A 14,981-nucleotide genomic window follows, 5' to 3' on the forward strand; every position below is an offset into this window, starting at 1 on the left:
TTTTGAATATATTTTAATCAGTAGCTGCTTCGTACGGAGGCCCAGCTAGATAAGTTTATCAGATGTAAATAAATTAGCTATATAATACACATGGTTTACAAGTACGATATTAATATGTAACACGCAAAATCCCTCAATTCATTTTAAAATCTGGTTTTGTCTGTTTACATACATTTAGAGACTTCCGACAATTATGCAACTTAATTAGCACCTTGCCAGGGCATATTTATTTTGGCTTGAGAGGTTGTTTGTGCGTGCGGTGAAATTTGGCTTATGGAAGCTACAGAAGTATAGTAAAGCACAAATTCTAACCATTTAGTGCATTACCGAAATTCAAAAAACGATAAATTTTTGAAAGAAAGCTTACGACGTAAAATTTGACGCTAATGAAATAATTGCATGCACTGAATGTTAATAGCCTTCATGTCTGCATGACGCTAAGCATCAACCATAACATGAAGCGCACAAAATAGCATTCGATTAGGCTAAAACGATATAACCTCACTATTTCCTTTACAAGTCTTCTACTAAGGAACTGAATACGTTTCTGGGAGTATTTCTGTGTAGCACATTCTGCGCTTCTTCTACAAAGTTGTAACATTGCAAATGTTTAATCTAATATGTTGAACCAAATCCAATGCGATTGAACGAAATTACGGCAAACGTTTCAACGAACGGTAAATCAAACGGTTGAACGCTTTTGGACCAATTTTCAAACGATTTTTCCCAAGCGTTCGAACGGGCAATTTCGAACGATGAACGATCTCGAAAATCGTTTCAACGAACGCTTGAAGCGTTTGAACGGCAAACGAACGGATAACGAACGATATTTTCGAACGAACGAAATAGCGTTAACGTATGTTTTCCTGTGGAAGGTCACAAATTTGGTTCAGTTAAGTATTACGCTGAACTATAAGAGTTCGCGTTCCAGTTGATATTACAGTTAAAGTTGTTAAAATTCTAGGTCATGGACGATACCTTTTCTCCTGAAAAGCTGCTCGATCATCGCCATTTCCAATGATTTGTATTTTTTGGTTTTAACTCCAAGTCATTTATCATAACAAGCTATGTTCCCTCAGGGCCCTACCATTAACAAAACCCATTCAGAATTATACTGACCATCAATATTGATAGCAAACTGGCGGGGATTAGAAAGCAATTCGCAAACCATGGAATCAGTGACTCTCTAACCCCAAACGAGGGCAATTTTCTAACCAAAACATTGTGGTGGTTAATGCGATCAAAGGCCTTGCTGAAAAAGAGATCCTAAGAAAACGAGACTCAGTGTCCAACGTTTTAAGCCCATCAATAGTGAGCTTAAGCAAGCGACGTTTTTGACAACACAAACGGCATGAGCAACGTGAAAAGACTGGGTCCAGGATTGTGATTGGTGAAAAACAAAAACTTTACTTCCGGTTAACGTACGTGTTGTCAAAAACGTCACTTGCTTAAGCTCACTAATAAGTCAGAAAACCGTTGAAATTCCCTTTAAGCTTTTTATTCATGATTTATTACAAGTACCAGTTTTGTAATAAAAGACTGAATTACATTGGTTAACAAGATGAAAATGTTACTCGACAATAAAGTATGGTTAAAATAACATGATACGAATAGCGTATTCGTGAGAAGTATTGCATTATAGTTTGCTCCAATAACTAAACGACCAAATTGAAAAGATCCAACGTCGAGCCTTCCGAATAATATTTCCAGATTTCCCCTATGATAAAGTAATGCACCTTTTTATAAGAAGAGAGAAGATTTGTAAGAGATTCTTTGAGCGAATGTGTATCTATTCAGATTGCACTCCATTGTTCCACCAAATTATAATAGCTACATCTTACTCTTTTCGTAGTGGTAATGATAAGTTTTTAATCCCTAAGTGTAGAACTGGCAAATTTGCCAATAGTTTTGAAATTGCTGGCATATCTGTATATTCGCTCATAAATGTAATTTGTGCTTCAGGGGTTTATCCCCTTTATTGGTCATATGATCAAATTAAAATGTGGATAATAACATATTTTGTCACGTGGTATGCTAGCCTAACCATATCTCTTCTATTAACTATGGTTTAATAAAAATAAACCTGCTAGGAGAGCCATTTCTCCTCGCAAAAAATATCCTAAAACAGCGTAAAATTAAACGTGTCACAATTCATGCTCAGAAAACTAAGCTGCGGAAGGGGTATGCAAAATTCATAGCTGGCAACATATCTATGCGAAAATAAATCACATTACATAAATAGCATATTTATACCTTTCCTCCTACTTGCATGTATGTCAATACCCTATCATGTAGGATACTGATCTCGTATTCATTAATAAACAGCTCGTACTATATATTAGCCCAAATCATTCGCGGTGTATTCCGTGAGCTATTATCGAGACACTTGATTGTACTTAACATTTTCAAGAGTCTGTTGCAAGGGCGTGACAGGCGCGATCAATTATAAGTGAATGTATTTTCATAATATATAATTCAGTTATTTCGTTTCATCAAAATATTAAAAATTACTGATTTAATTATTCAAAATTTAATTATTAATTATTCAAAAAACATTGTAATAACATATGTAAAGAAAAATTATTCGTTTGCAAGAGGTATTTTTCTCGCGAATTTTTCGAACACAACGCAGTGATTTGATTTAGTCCAAATCATTCGCAGTGTATTCCGTGAGCTATTATCTAGACGCTTGACTGTACTTACCATTTTTAAGAGTCTGTTGCAAAGGTGTGTCGGGCGCGATCAATTATAGGTCAATTTATTTTCATAGTAGGAAGGCCCTCAGATCGAAACGTCAAGAAGTCTTTTGTCTAATTTAGGCAGTTGTTAACCACATTAATTTTGATGCTAAGTTATATTCCATCCTGTACAATCGATTAATTTAATAACGCTCCTATGGAAGAGTTTTTATCAATTTTGTAATATAGTTATATATAGTTATAATATAACAGAACAGCTACGGAAAATTCTTTTTATTATTTCGTTCCATCAAAATATTACAAATTACTGAAATGATTCAAAAAACACCGTTATACCATATGAAAAGATAAATTCTTCGCTTTGGAAGAGTTATTTTTCCTTAGTCGACAGTCCCTGTTTCTTTTCCAATTTAATTGTTTTGTGCTCCCAGATTTTTTTGAAAAGCGAGCGTATTTGAATCATTGAGCAAAAAATCATCGAGAAGTAATACCATTAGGAATTCATATTTTTATGAAAAGCATATGAGAACATCGGCAATCTGACTTAAACTTCGAAAAATCATTATTCGTATATAAAAATCGTTTTGATATTTAGTAGAAAAGAGCATATTTACACCGTTTCTCCTACTTGCATGTATGTCATTACCCTATCATGTAGAATACTAATGCCCTATTCATTATTGTTTAAACAGCTCGTATCCGAGTCCAAATCATTCGCGGTGTATTCCGTGAGCTATTATCGAGACACTTGACAGTACTTACCATTTTCAAGAGTCTGTTGCAAGGGCGTGATCAATATAGGGAAATATTTTTGAGACCGAGGTAAATATTTCCCTATACGGAGCGACTAAACTGGTAAATAATAGATTAATTTTTTTCTTGCGGTCTGAATTCATATTTTAGCGTTTCGTTAGTGCTTTTAAATCTCGCGCGGTCCGTACGGCCTCATACGTACCGCTTATACTGACCATTTTCAAGAGTCAGTAGCATAGGACGTGAAAAGCGCGATTATTTGCGAATGTATTTACATATAGTATTTATTCAGTTCTTCCCGATCCATTATTCCAAAAGCGTTATTTTCTAAACACAAAATACAGCTGCAAATCTATTCCTACCTACAATCGATTTATTTTATAAAGCTCCTGTGGACCAATTTTTTTTAATTTTGTAATATAGTTATAATATGCCACAACTGTTAGGCAAATATGTAAAAATTATTTCGTTCTGATCAAAATATCACAAGGACCGAAAAGGCCACGATTAATCTGTAACGAGATTTTGAAACCGCTGTTTGATATGAGACAATAAAAAGATTTTATCATTCTCTTTGAACACTTGAAGACCTTGATATTTTCCAGTGTATATAAAGCGTGGAACAGATCTGATTCTATTAAATTGAGAAACGTGGTTGTTACTTAGTTCCAATTAAGCGTACGTATACAACTGAAATATCATATGTAAAATAAATTATTCGTTTTGAAGAGGTACTTTACTTGCAAATGGATGTTACACAATTGGTATCGAATAATTAGTAGGCAGACCCTGTTTCTTGCCCTCTTTAATGAGTTTATTTCGGCGTATAAGACATGCATAAGGCTTCGTTTTAAAAAGCAAGCTAATTCCAAGCATTGCCATTGGGCAAAGAATCATTGCATCATCAGGGCGTCCATGAGAAGCTGAATTTCATTATGTGTGTTTATTCATATGGGGTGCGTATAAAAACTTCCGCCCTCTGATTTAAAACTTCTAACATCTGCTCTGTTGCATGCATGACCATGTATATTATTAAAAAATCAAATTTCGATTTTTCATAGAAAATAGCTTTTATTGTGCTGGTACTATAATGTGCGCACTGTGTCATGTAGAATATTGATTTTGTATTGCTTATCAAACACCTCGTGAATTGATCCAAATCATTTGCGGTATATTCCTATATAGTTTGTAATAGGGATATGATATCATAACGGAAGGATGTACTAGTTTGAAAATACGCACGAAAATACAAAGGTGTTTAAAAACACTCTACTCGGAAGCCCCTGAACATAATATCTTTGTTCCACCCACACTTATAATATTTTATAAAGCTGAATTAGTTTCACTTGACTTTTACTTAATCAGCTACAGTCGAGTTATTATCAAAACCAGAAGAAATGGGTAACACTTTGTTATTTCTTTTCGCTAGTATTTTTTGTATGATCAGTCACGGCGAAGCAATCTGTTGTGGAGAAATCAAGTCGATAGTGGACAAGAAGATTGAGGCAGAAAAAGTGCTGTGCGCTCCAGGAAACAATCTCCCTCCAGGCTGTTGCAGAGATATTTTGAAAGCAGTTGAAGAGTATAGTGCTGCATATGAAGCTATTTGTGTGAACAATACAGGTACTGTGCAAATATAGTGGTTTCTCCCAGTGGCGGATCTAAAGATGTGCAGAATAAATTACTACAGCTTAAAACCAGAATCGCATTGGTAGATTTTAATGAAAAATATTCTTTTCAAATCTATAACCAATAGCGTTGTTATTAATGTGTTTTGAATTAAAAATCAAGCTGTGTAATTTATTCTGCACACCCCTAGATCCGCCACTGGTTTTTCCGGTATGTATATGCGTGTGTATTTTGCTCACAACTTTAGTTGCAACCTCTCGCTGATTTAACATAACCCCGTTTACACTACGCGCGATATTTGGTACCGCACGGACAAAAGTTCCGGCCATGCAACTTTTACAAGTACTTGCAAGGACTACTTAAATAAAAAGATATAATTTTAGAGTATATTTTGCTTAATTATAATTTGCCGAAAAACTCTTTCGACAACGCTCCATTTTCGAATTCGAACATGGGTTAATTTTAAGGTATAGTTGGGGTTGTTCAATGTCCGTGATTTCTGGCGATGAATGTCTTTTTTGCTTTTCCCCCGAGCCGGCGCGAAGTGCCGTGCGAGGGTTCTAATCCCACCCGGAGATTAGGAATTACACTCGGGTATTCTGACAGAACATAGGTGAATCCAAAGTTGCCCAAATGTCATGGACGTTCAATGGTCATGGTAGTTGTTCGCATGCGCGAAATTTGAACGAAGAAAGAACGGTCGTCTACAACTTGCTGATTGGCTAAGACAAAAAGAGAGAATGCATGAGAGCGTCAGCATTTTAACTGTCATTTTGCAAACTATTTTTTTAAAAATATAAAATTTTAAAACAATAATAAAAGATTTAAAGATCATCACAGCACAGAAACAGTTGGTGAAATAGGATTGGCTCGTAGTTTATAATCTTTGAAGTAGTAGGTGTCTATTTTTACTTATTCAGTGTTTGCTGTAAGAATGCATTGTTATTTTGACAAGTACGAGCTTGGTATGTCGTTTTACAAGCAGCTAACCGACCGTTTAAGGTTTTATATCATCGCTTAAACTTTAAAAAGAGTTCTTGGCATTTTGAATAAAATAAAAACTTATAAGTGCGAGTGAGCTTTTACATGTATATATACATGTATATCATCAAATACATCTTATCGGAGTGCTTTTTAGTTAAATGTTTTAAAAAATCTTTATTGATTTTACTGTTTTGTTTCGATAATTCTCGTATTTGCTTACACTGTTAATCCGTTAGCGAAAGTTGCCTATCTTCAATTTGGAAGATAGTCGTCGATGACCCAGCTTTTTTTCGCCCGCGAATATAATTATGGTATTTATAAAGAAGGCCAATCATATTTTGAAAACCAACTTTTTTCTTCTAGTTCCATGCATAGACCCCAAGCCATTGGGAATGCAAAGCGGCAAAATACCCGATTCGGCTATCACAGCATCGTCAACCTTTGGTAGTTCTTATTACCCTTACTTCGCAAGATTGAATAAGACTGGCAGTTCTTGTTGTTGGGCACCAACTGCAGCAGGAAGAGTTGGCTCGTGGTTACAAGTTGATCTTGGACAAAACACAACTGTCACAGGAATTTCAACTCAAGGAACATGTTATAGCCATGTAGAGTGGGCGATCTCTTACTCGATTTCTTACAGCAACAATGGTGGTACTTGGACTCTTTATGAAGAGTCCGAGACTGCGAAGGTAATCAGATAAACAAAACATATATTTTGCAATTCGCTTTGGCTATCCACATGCTCTTCCATTAAAATTTAATGAAATTTAAAATTTCGCGTGGGTCGTATAATTATCAACCTTACTATAATATTACGTGCATGCATGCATGATGGTCAAATGGAAGTTTTTAAGTAGTAATTTTATAATATTATTTAAAAGTGTTAAAAAAGTGATTAAAAACGTTATAACATTTTAAAGGGGCTATTTGTTTCTATGTTAACGTGGAATTACGCGTAATATATAAAGTGCATGCTCGTGAAGTTTTAATATGGCAGTGTTTAGGACGTGACTTTTTTGCTTAAACTGCATAAAGCAAATACTTCCACACGGACTTAAGCGCTAAACATTGCATTGTTGTCCCTCAGTACGGGTGGAAAAATGCCGCTTTGGTTGCATGGAAAAGTGTTACATATAATTCACCAAAGTTTATAAATTTTAATAAAACTAATCCTTGTGTTTTTTTGCAGGTTTTTCAAGGCAACCAAGACCGAAACTCCATTGTTACCCACACATTTAAAACTGGAATCAAAGCTCGATACATTCGTGTGTTGCCGAAATCATGGAAAAACTATCCTACAATGAGACTCGAGTTGTACGGTTGTTACTGAGTAGAACGAGCATGAAATTTCCCAATAGTTGCTTAGAAGCGGTAATCACAAACTGGTTTAGCTTTAATTTGCAGACTAGCTTGCATGTTTCATCTAATAACTAAACAATAAATGAAATATGCATATATTGTTTTAATTTTATTATATGGCAAGCGTCCCTTCTGGTGAAATGGAGCTCAGTGATTGGCTGAAAATAACTTTGATTGGTCTATTACTTTTCCGTAATGGACCGGCACTTTCTTTGTCTCTGAAGATTTTGTACTATTTCAATCGTTTGAAACCATTCGATTTTAAACCATTACTTAATTGCTGCCAAGGTATATTCTAGGAAAATTGAACGGGCAATGTATACACTGGCTTTATGATTATTTTTGTGTTGAATGATGGAAACATTAGCTATAATATATACTCGGTAAAATATATATAATAAGACTGATTTGAGTTTTGTGTCATTTCATGATATAAAATCAGGTCAGGTTTGCTCAGGAAATTGTGTACTTGGTTTGAAATAGCGAGGGGTTGCTGCATGCATGTATTTCTAGTATGATATACGACTAAACTGCGTTACACTAAAGGTAGTTGCCCGAAGGTTAACTAATCTAATCATGTAGTTATCTTGCGTGGAGCTTCCGTGGGGTTGTAAAACATTGAAATAGCATGAAGTATCACAATATTATTGACCGCTGCTATAGATTTTGAACAAGACTGAGAACTCGTATTAACAAAATTTAACAGTATTTTGATCGAAAATGTCTTTAGAAATGCAAAAAAGAGAGGGAAAAGTTCGAAAAATGTCTTAATGTTTTTTCTCGCTCGTCAAAAGTTCAACAGGCCATTTTTAACTATGTTTTGAAAACTTAACTATGCCCTTAAGGAAAGTTCACTTTAGCTAGATTTTAACTACCGCTAACGCTAACTACGTCATTATACAATCGGCTTAACTACGTGAATAAAGTTAAAACGTAGTTAAAACGTAGTTATAAGAGTTTTGTGCAGCAGGCCCCAGGCCCGATTACTCTCAACATGAGCTCCACTTCTAAATTTATTATATCAATAAATTCTTAAACACATCCGAAATTACTAAAACAATAATTTCGCGACGCGTGGCCGAGCATTATGAAACGGAAAGAAACTGGGTCAAAACCAACTCAAATCTTTCACAATGGCGGAGAATTTTGAAAGGGCTGCCAATGCTCGCAAGAAGAAACTCCCTTCCATGGATTGTCTTATTAGGCAAGGTAATGATATTTTAGAAAAGCGAAAAAAGAGAAGAAAGCCTATTCATTATGAGTATAGCACGGATCCAAAAACTGGCCAACGGAGTTGCAAAAATACTTACAATCCAAAGTATTATAATCGCGATGATACCGCCTCTAGTTCAAGATCAAAAAACTTAGAGGAACACAGCGATAATATTTTCCAAGGTATGCTTCTGTTTGTAACATTTTACACAGAACCTACGCCAGATAGGTCCCATCATTCGGATGATTTATTATTTTGTCACTTTTTACGTAGAACAAGAACCACCAGAAGTAAGTTTATTGGATCGTGAATCAGATATGGATGTAACGACAAACGCTGTAGAGGGTATGGATCTAATATAAATATGTACAATTACAACAGCTAAAAAATGCTGTGAAGTTTTTAATCCGCTTTGTTGACATTTTTGAACCGCTATTGTAAATATGATGTGCTAAAAGTCAATATTTATTATCTAAACAACGTTCGATAGCTTTGTGTCCTCTGTGACTACTGACTAGACATTATACACATGCTGCCACATTGCTAGATTGGCTGTGTGCAGGGAAGATTGTGACTCATCATTCACACATATTGCAAACTTTCCAATATGGATACTGTTTATGCATTTATATATTGGAATTTAAAGACCCTGCTACTTTACAAAACTTGGTTTATCGAATGTATATTAAACTTAATGGTGTAATATGGTGTACAATGATTTTGTGGCATTCTACCTAGCAGCTCATTTTTAAAGCAGTATCATCGATTTTGTTTAGATGTGACAATGAATGATATCCTTGAAGAAGCAAAAGGATTATTATGTAACTGGAAATGTGGTGGTCAGCAAAAGAAACGAACCTGGCATGAAAGACAAAATTCCCTTTATGAAAGCTGGGAGGAAGTCAGAAGTAGTTTAATCGAAGTTTTGCTGCAAACTAAATTTTCCATTGGCATTTTTGATGAATTGTTATGCGAAAGCTGTAAAGATGCCATGGCAGTTATTGGATGTCAAGACTGCATTTCACATAGATATGTCTGTGGGGATTGTGATGAGGAGAACCATAAGAACCATCCATTTCATGATCGAGATGCAATTTTGAATGGTTTTCATGAACCTATTCCTCCAACAGCCTCAATTAACAGCAAACTGGAATGGATTACTGTTGGTAAATATTATAGCATGGCTAAAAAGATGTAACTTATACCTTGTGTCAAAAGGTGCATTGTGACCGTGATACTCTCAAGATGCTCTTTAAATATGAAATTTAGCATGATCTATTTAGCATTTATGTCAAACCTAAAGTTCATTTTACATGAGTAAATATTCATTGGCAAATTTTCTCATAAAAAATTTTATTAGGTCTTTTTCAAATAAAGAAACACAGAAACATATTTGTCACATGAAATTTGTAAAAAAAATTGACCAGTCAGTATTATCTTTGTATTATCTCAGCATCTTTGTGAAACTCTAGGTGTGAGATAATGTTTTCCCTTGGTAGGAAAGTTCTGCCATTTTTAGAGGGTTCTTCAAACAGTTTCTGAAAATATATGAATTGTCTATGTATTTTTTAGAACGGTCCCTTCCATTTGGTGATGTTATTTGTCCCACATGCCTATTTCCTTGCAATATTTTATATGATGAGAAGGGTATGGGTTGCATTGCTGTAACATTGAAAGGTATGCTATTTTAGTTGTCTTTTTTATTCACAAAAACATTGTCTTTCTGAAATAGATTCTATAGTTTTATACTGTAGCTATAAATGATACATTATGTAGGCTGAACCTAGCTCCTGCAAGATTCAAACCAGATGATGCTATTCAGATAGGCTTTATAGGCCAAATGTTGATCTCTATCATGGAACTCAAAACTTATATTTTTGTGCTAATTGGTTAAATATTTATTATTATATCTTCAGGTAGATTCGACATTAGTCACACAAAATATGAATGTAAACAATGTGACAATGTTATTTCATCAACAAGTCCCCATGTTTTAATACAGCTGGGGTTTTGGCCTGGAACTATTCGTGACATGACATATGTATTTCACCAAGATCTCTTTCATTTCTGGGATAATTTACAGAAGATTGTTCCTGGAATTTCTCAAAATAGTTTTGTGAAATCACTAGAAATGTTTTCGATACAAAAAGGGCGGGTACGTTTAAACCAACTTCTAAGTATCAACTTCAATGTATCGCTTCATGCAAAAAATGGAATCCTGTTCTTTTATGATTATGTTTGCTAATTGCCTCAGTAGTTAAATAGTTGTACAGATATTAGTTTGATGTATCTTTCTCTATCTTTTATATAGATGGGAACAATTAACAGCAAAACATTTGGTAGCTCTTTTCGTGAATGGAAATATTGCCAATATGAATTGAACAAACTACGGCATATTAACTGGATGGAGTGCCCTGCATGTGAACAGCAGCAACACTCCGTTCACATGGATGGTAACATGAAACTTTATCGGTACAAATCTGCTGGGATGTAAGTACATTTTGTACACTGAATCACAGACGATGCATTGCAGGAATGCACTAGCTTGGAGGGAAATCGTCAGCTCATATACAACTGAAATGCGTCTTGTATATCACCTAGAAAGAGTTTCAAAGTTATTTCATCATATGTATGTTTTAAAGAGGATAAATTGAAATTATTTAGCAGGAAAAGAGATTGCTACTATGGAGATGCTTTTATTGCTTCAAATGAAAAAGTTCAACATCATCTCTGTAAAATTTACAAAAAAGGAAAGGAAAAGGTATTGTTACAATTTGTCTTCTCAAACAATACGAATTTTCGTTTACCTCAAAACAATTATAGAACAATAGTCCCATTAAATATCAATGTGTGACATTTGGTGTGGGAAGTTTCTGACCGTAATGCTATGATTTGTAACAAATATTTAGATTATTTTTATACCAAGTGGATCTACTGTACGTATAAAAATAATCTAAAATCGAGCTGTTTCAATTCGGCTATACTTTACCCTAGGTCACAGATGATTCTAAGTGTGGCGATTCTATTTGGCATGCTGCTGGAAATACTTTGAAGAAAAAGAAAATTGTTGATGAAACTGGGCTAGAAATTGCTGGCTGTCGTCACAGTGTTGCCCAGCATGCAGTTAGCATGAACACGGAGAAGTGTATGGCTATGCACATTATATGCAAAAGGAATATTACCTTCGTCGTACAACACAATTCTTCTGGTATGATGTCATCTGCAAGTATTGGCCTTGGCTGTGTAAAAATGATGTAACCACATCTCAAAAGATGAAACCTGCTCTTTCCGTAATGCATGCCAAAGCACATGCTTGGTATTGCCAGGTAAATTTCCTTGTGCTTATTATATTTCGTACGTGGCAAGTGTGCAGTCAAGTGCAGTGTCCATTGTGTAATCTTTTTTGCAGGTTATTTGGGGAGGGCGATGGCAAGATGGCGCTTCTGCAACAACAGGAGAGGAAGTAGAACAGATTAACAGTCATTTCTCGCGGTTAGGGTGCACTACCAAGCATATGTTACCTGAAGGTAAGCATGTGCAATAAAATTATCAAACCAGTTAAACGTTTAATTCTGATGTATGCATACATAGGACGAGAGGAATTGCTGACTGAACATGCACTGGAGTGGAATAAAAGAAAAATAACCAAACTGTCAAGTATTCTTGCGAAAAGATATACAAAAGTTATTAATTTTTCTATTTTTTACCTAATAGTAATAGTAACTATACCATAACAAGGGAAACCATAACAAGGGAAATTTCGTTTTAGACCAATCAGTAAGTTTGTTTACATTTTCAGTAACCCAATCAGAATAATCATCATTTTACATGATGTATTAAAAATTTAGGCATTCTGATTGGCTTAGCCTAAAAAGTGTAAGCAAATATGCCGAATAGTTTAAAACGAAATCCCCCCTTGTCACATAACATAGCTACAAATACTTTGCCAAATCCGTTTCGGTAGTTTTCGTCAAAAAATAAGACAGAAACAAATTTATTAAAAAAAAAGGTGTGGGTAGAAATTTAAAGCGTGGAGGATTGAAAAATATGTAGATGCAATGCAAATTTCCCATGCACGGAAAGGGGAGTACTGAAATGTATAATCTTCTCTTGGAAAAATAATAATGTGTTCTGTACTTTTATATGCATGGTTCTAGGCTAAAGATAAAACCGCCATCATGCAGAAAGAATTAGAAAGCATGTCAGAGAAACTTGAGTGTGATCCAACAACATTACAGAAATGGAAAGAAGATATATTTGACGCTGCTAAACGTACGTATAGAATTTTGTGTAGTTTTGTTCAGTTTACATGCAGTACATGATACTGTGGCGAATCTATTATTATAAATAATAAAACTAAAAACGTTAGGTATGCTCTTCTCAGAATGCGATGTCTTGGTGTAATTTTTTCGTGCAATGACGACGTGTTTCTTTTTTCTCTTTCAAATTTATGTCAGTGGATGAAAAATCGAGAAATAAAAGATATTCCATAACTCCGGAGGAAATGAAATACATATGTCATTTGCTCACATTAGATGTGTTAACGCCAAAAGAGAAGGCCTTGTTTGACGTTGCTGAAAAGATTTATAAGGAAAAATCTAAACAGTTTCAGCCCAAGATCTGTCGCAATTATTCCTTTGGTGAAGGTGTTTTAAAAAATAAATCTTTGGAATATTTGAGATACAATATGGAATTCCATCATAACGCGATCTCTCATCTGGCATTTAACATTGCAAAACTTGCAGGTGGTTCTACATTTAATAGCTACATTTTCAGTGTCTCTTCCTTTATTTCAGTAGTAACATTTAAAGCCAACGTTTCCGTGCGAGTAAAACACCCATAAAAAACGAAACCGCGGAAAATTAGCCTCCACATGCGGGATAAAGGGAAGGTAACATTTTAACCAAATATTATTTTCTTCAAGATTCTTCGAAGCAACGAAATAAGTTAAGGAGAAAGATCAGCAAAGAGAAAGAGAGTATCCATTCTTTGATTTCAAATTATAATCGAATTGCAGACGAACCGCTAAGCAACATAGAAGAAATTTTAAATGGAAAGTTTCCATGGAATTCTCGGAACGAGCCAGTTGATGAGTGTGAGTAGCTACTGTTTCTCGTATACAGACTGAGCCAGGCTTGCAAATAGAACTTGTACGTACATAATTATAAATTGCCGGACGCGTAGTACATTATATATGAATATATTGTGCCTTTCATACAATAGTGCCTTTGGTAACGAGACGATCTGTGGTGGATAAGTTGATGGAAATTCAACGGTTTCAGGAGGAAATCGAAGTTACTAAAAAGGAAATGTTCCAATACCTTGAATATTACACCAAGAAATGCCTTCCGGCACTTTATAGCGAACTTGCAAAATTGGAAAACCTGCTGCAAGGTAATTTTCCCGGTCACTTTTAGAATTGTGAAATATAGAGTATGTTTTCAGCGATCGATTGCAAAAAGCTTTTGTCCTTATTGGAAAAATGTAAATTATGTTTTTAAACTCTGTGAGCTGCGCGTCAAAGAACATAAGCAATATAACCTTGACTGAACTGCAGTCTATTCGGCTAAATGCAACAGATCCAAATTTTTATTGCAGGTGTAAAGGCTGGTTTTCATATAACGTAATTCTTTGACGATGGTTATTGTGTCGGTGGCCCTTGACATCTGAAAACCAGGCTTAAAATTATTTTTAATTTTCGAACATATAGGTAAAAGTCGCAGCCAATGTGGTGGTGAACAGCCTGTTCTTGCGGTGGAAAGTGCTGTGTGTGTGGTATGTTTTTCGGCGGTAATTACTTTGTAGGTTTAAAGGGTGATGAAGTACAATTTATGCATATTTGTGGATAGCCCATATCCTGAATCATGCAGTGAACATTTCAGCTACCATATTGTAACCATCTTCACGAAGCACGAAGTTTCTTGTATACGAGCAAAATGTTATGGTTGGAATTATACTGCATTACATGCATGGTGTATCAAAAAGCTAAAAACCTACGCCGTACATACCTTCTCATGGACGCACATTTTTTATTGTTTGGCCATTATGTAAGCTCTTGGAAGGTCTATTGGGTGTTAATTGTGTGTATCTAATGCGAAGATGCGATAATTTAAAAGTTATTTAGGTCCGCAATTTCCTTTTCGACATTTCTGTAAGCCACATCTGTAAGCTATGCGATTGCTTTTTATGTAACGTATATTGAAATCTTTTTATTTTAGGCAAAAACCTATTCTACAAGCTCAGTCAAAAGGACCATTGTCAGAGGAAAGCTTGCCTTGGTTAACGAAGGAATTAACTTTGCCATGCAACAATTAAGGCTTGGAATCCATCTTTTCTTGCCAGTT

General features: G+C 35.1%; 2 protein-coding genes across 2 annotated transcripts; both read left to right on the forward strand.

The window, feature by feature from the left end:
• The first annotated feature begins 4,846 nt into the window (after positions 1-4,846).
• LOC114534880 (lactadherin-like) lies at positions 4,847-7,395 on the forward strand. Its single transcript, XM_028556356.1, has 3 exons — positions 4,847-5,075; positions 6,429-6,754; positions 7,255-7,395. The coding sequence occupies exons 1-3, from the start codon at positions 4,850-4,852 to the stop codon at positions 7,393-7,395; spliced, it is 693 nt and encodes a 230-aa protein (XP_028412157.1). The 5' UTR covers positions 4,847-4,849.
• A 1,040-nt stretch (positions 7,396-8,435) lies between these two features.
• LOC114534881 lies at positions 8,436-14,915 on the forward strand (the record flags this gene model as incomplete). Its single annotated transcript, XM_028556357.1, has 16 exons — positions 8,436-8,819; positions 8,911-8,982; positions 9,414-9,803; positions 10,210-10,314; positions 10,554-10,792; positions 10,949-11,127; positions 11,305-11,398; positions 11,632-11,880; positions 12,047-12,164; positions 12,229-12,320; positions 12,795-12,909; positions 13,095-13,382; positions 13,655-13,732; positions 13,861-14,031; positions 14,348-14,412; positions 14,856-14,915. Coding segments are annotated over exons 1-16 (2,577 nt in total), but the record flags the coding sequence as incomplete, so codon positions are not given.
• Between the last annotated feature and the right edge of the window lie 66 nt (positions 14,916-14,981).

This window comes from Dendronephthya gigantea, unplaced genomic scaffold (genome assembly GCF_004324835.1).
Source record: "Dendronephthya gigantea isolate DGI-Jeju-01 unplaced genomic scaffold, DenGig_1.0 000108F, whole genome shotgun sequence".
Classification (NCBI taxonomy): domain Eukaryota; kingdom Metazoa; phylum Cnidaria; class Anthozoa; order Malacalcyonacea; family Nephtheidae; genus Dendronephthya; species Dendronephthya gigantea.

Bases quoted from the DNA above. Each gene is read 5' to 3' on its own strand.
- LOC114534880 (XM_028556356.1), top strand. From the start codon at position 4,850: ATGGGTAACACTTTGTTATTTCTTTTCGCTAGTATTTTTTGTATGATC. The intron at 5,076-6,428 runs GTACTGTGCAAA...TTTTTCTTCTAG, and splicing joins TATTTGTGTGAACAATACAG to TTCCATGCATAGACCCCAAG. The intron at 6,755-7,254 runs GTAATCAGATAA...GTTTTTTTGCAG, and splicing joins AAGAGTCCGAGACTGCGAAG to GTTTTTCAAGGCAACCAAGA.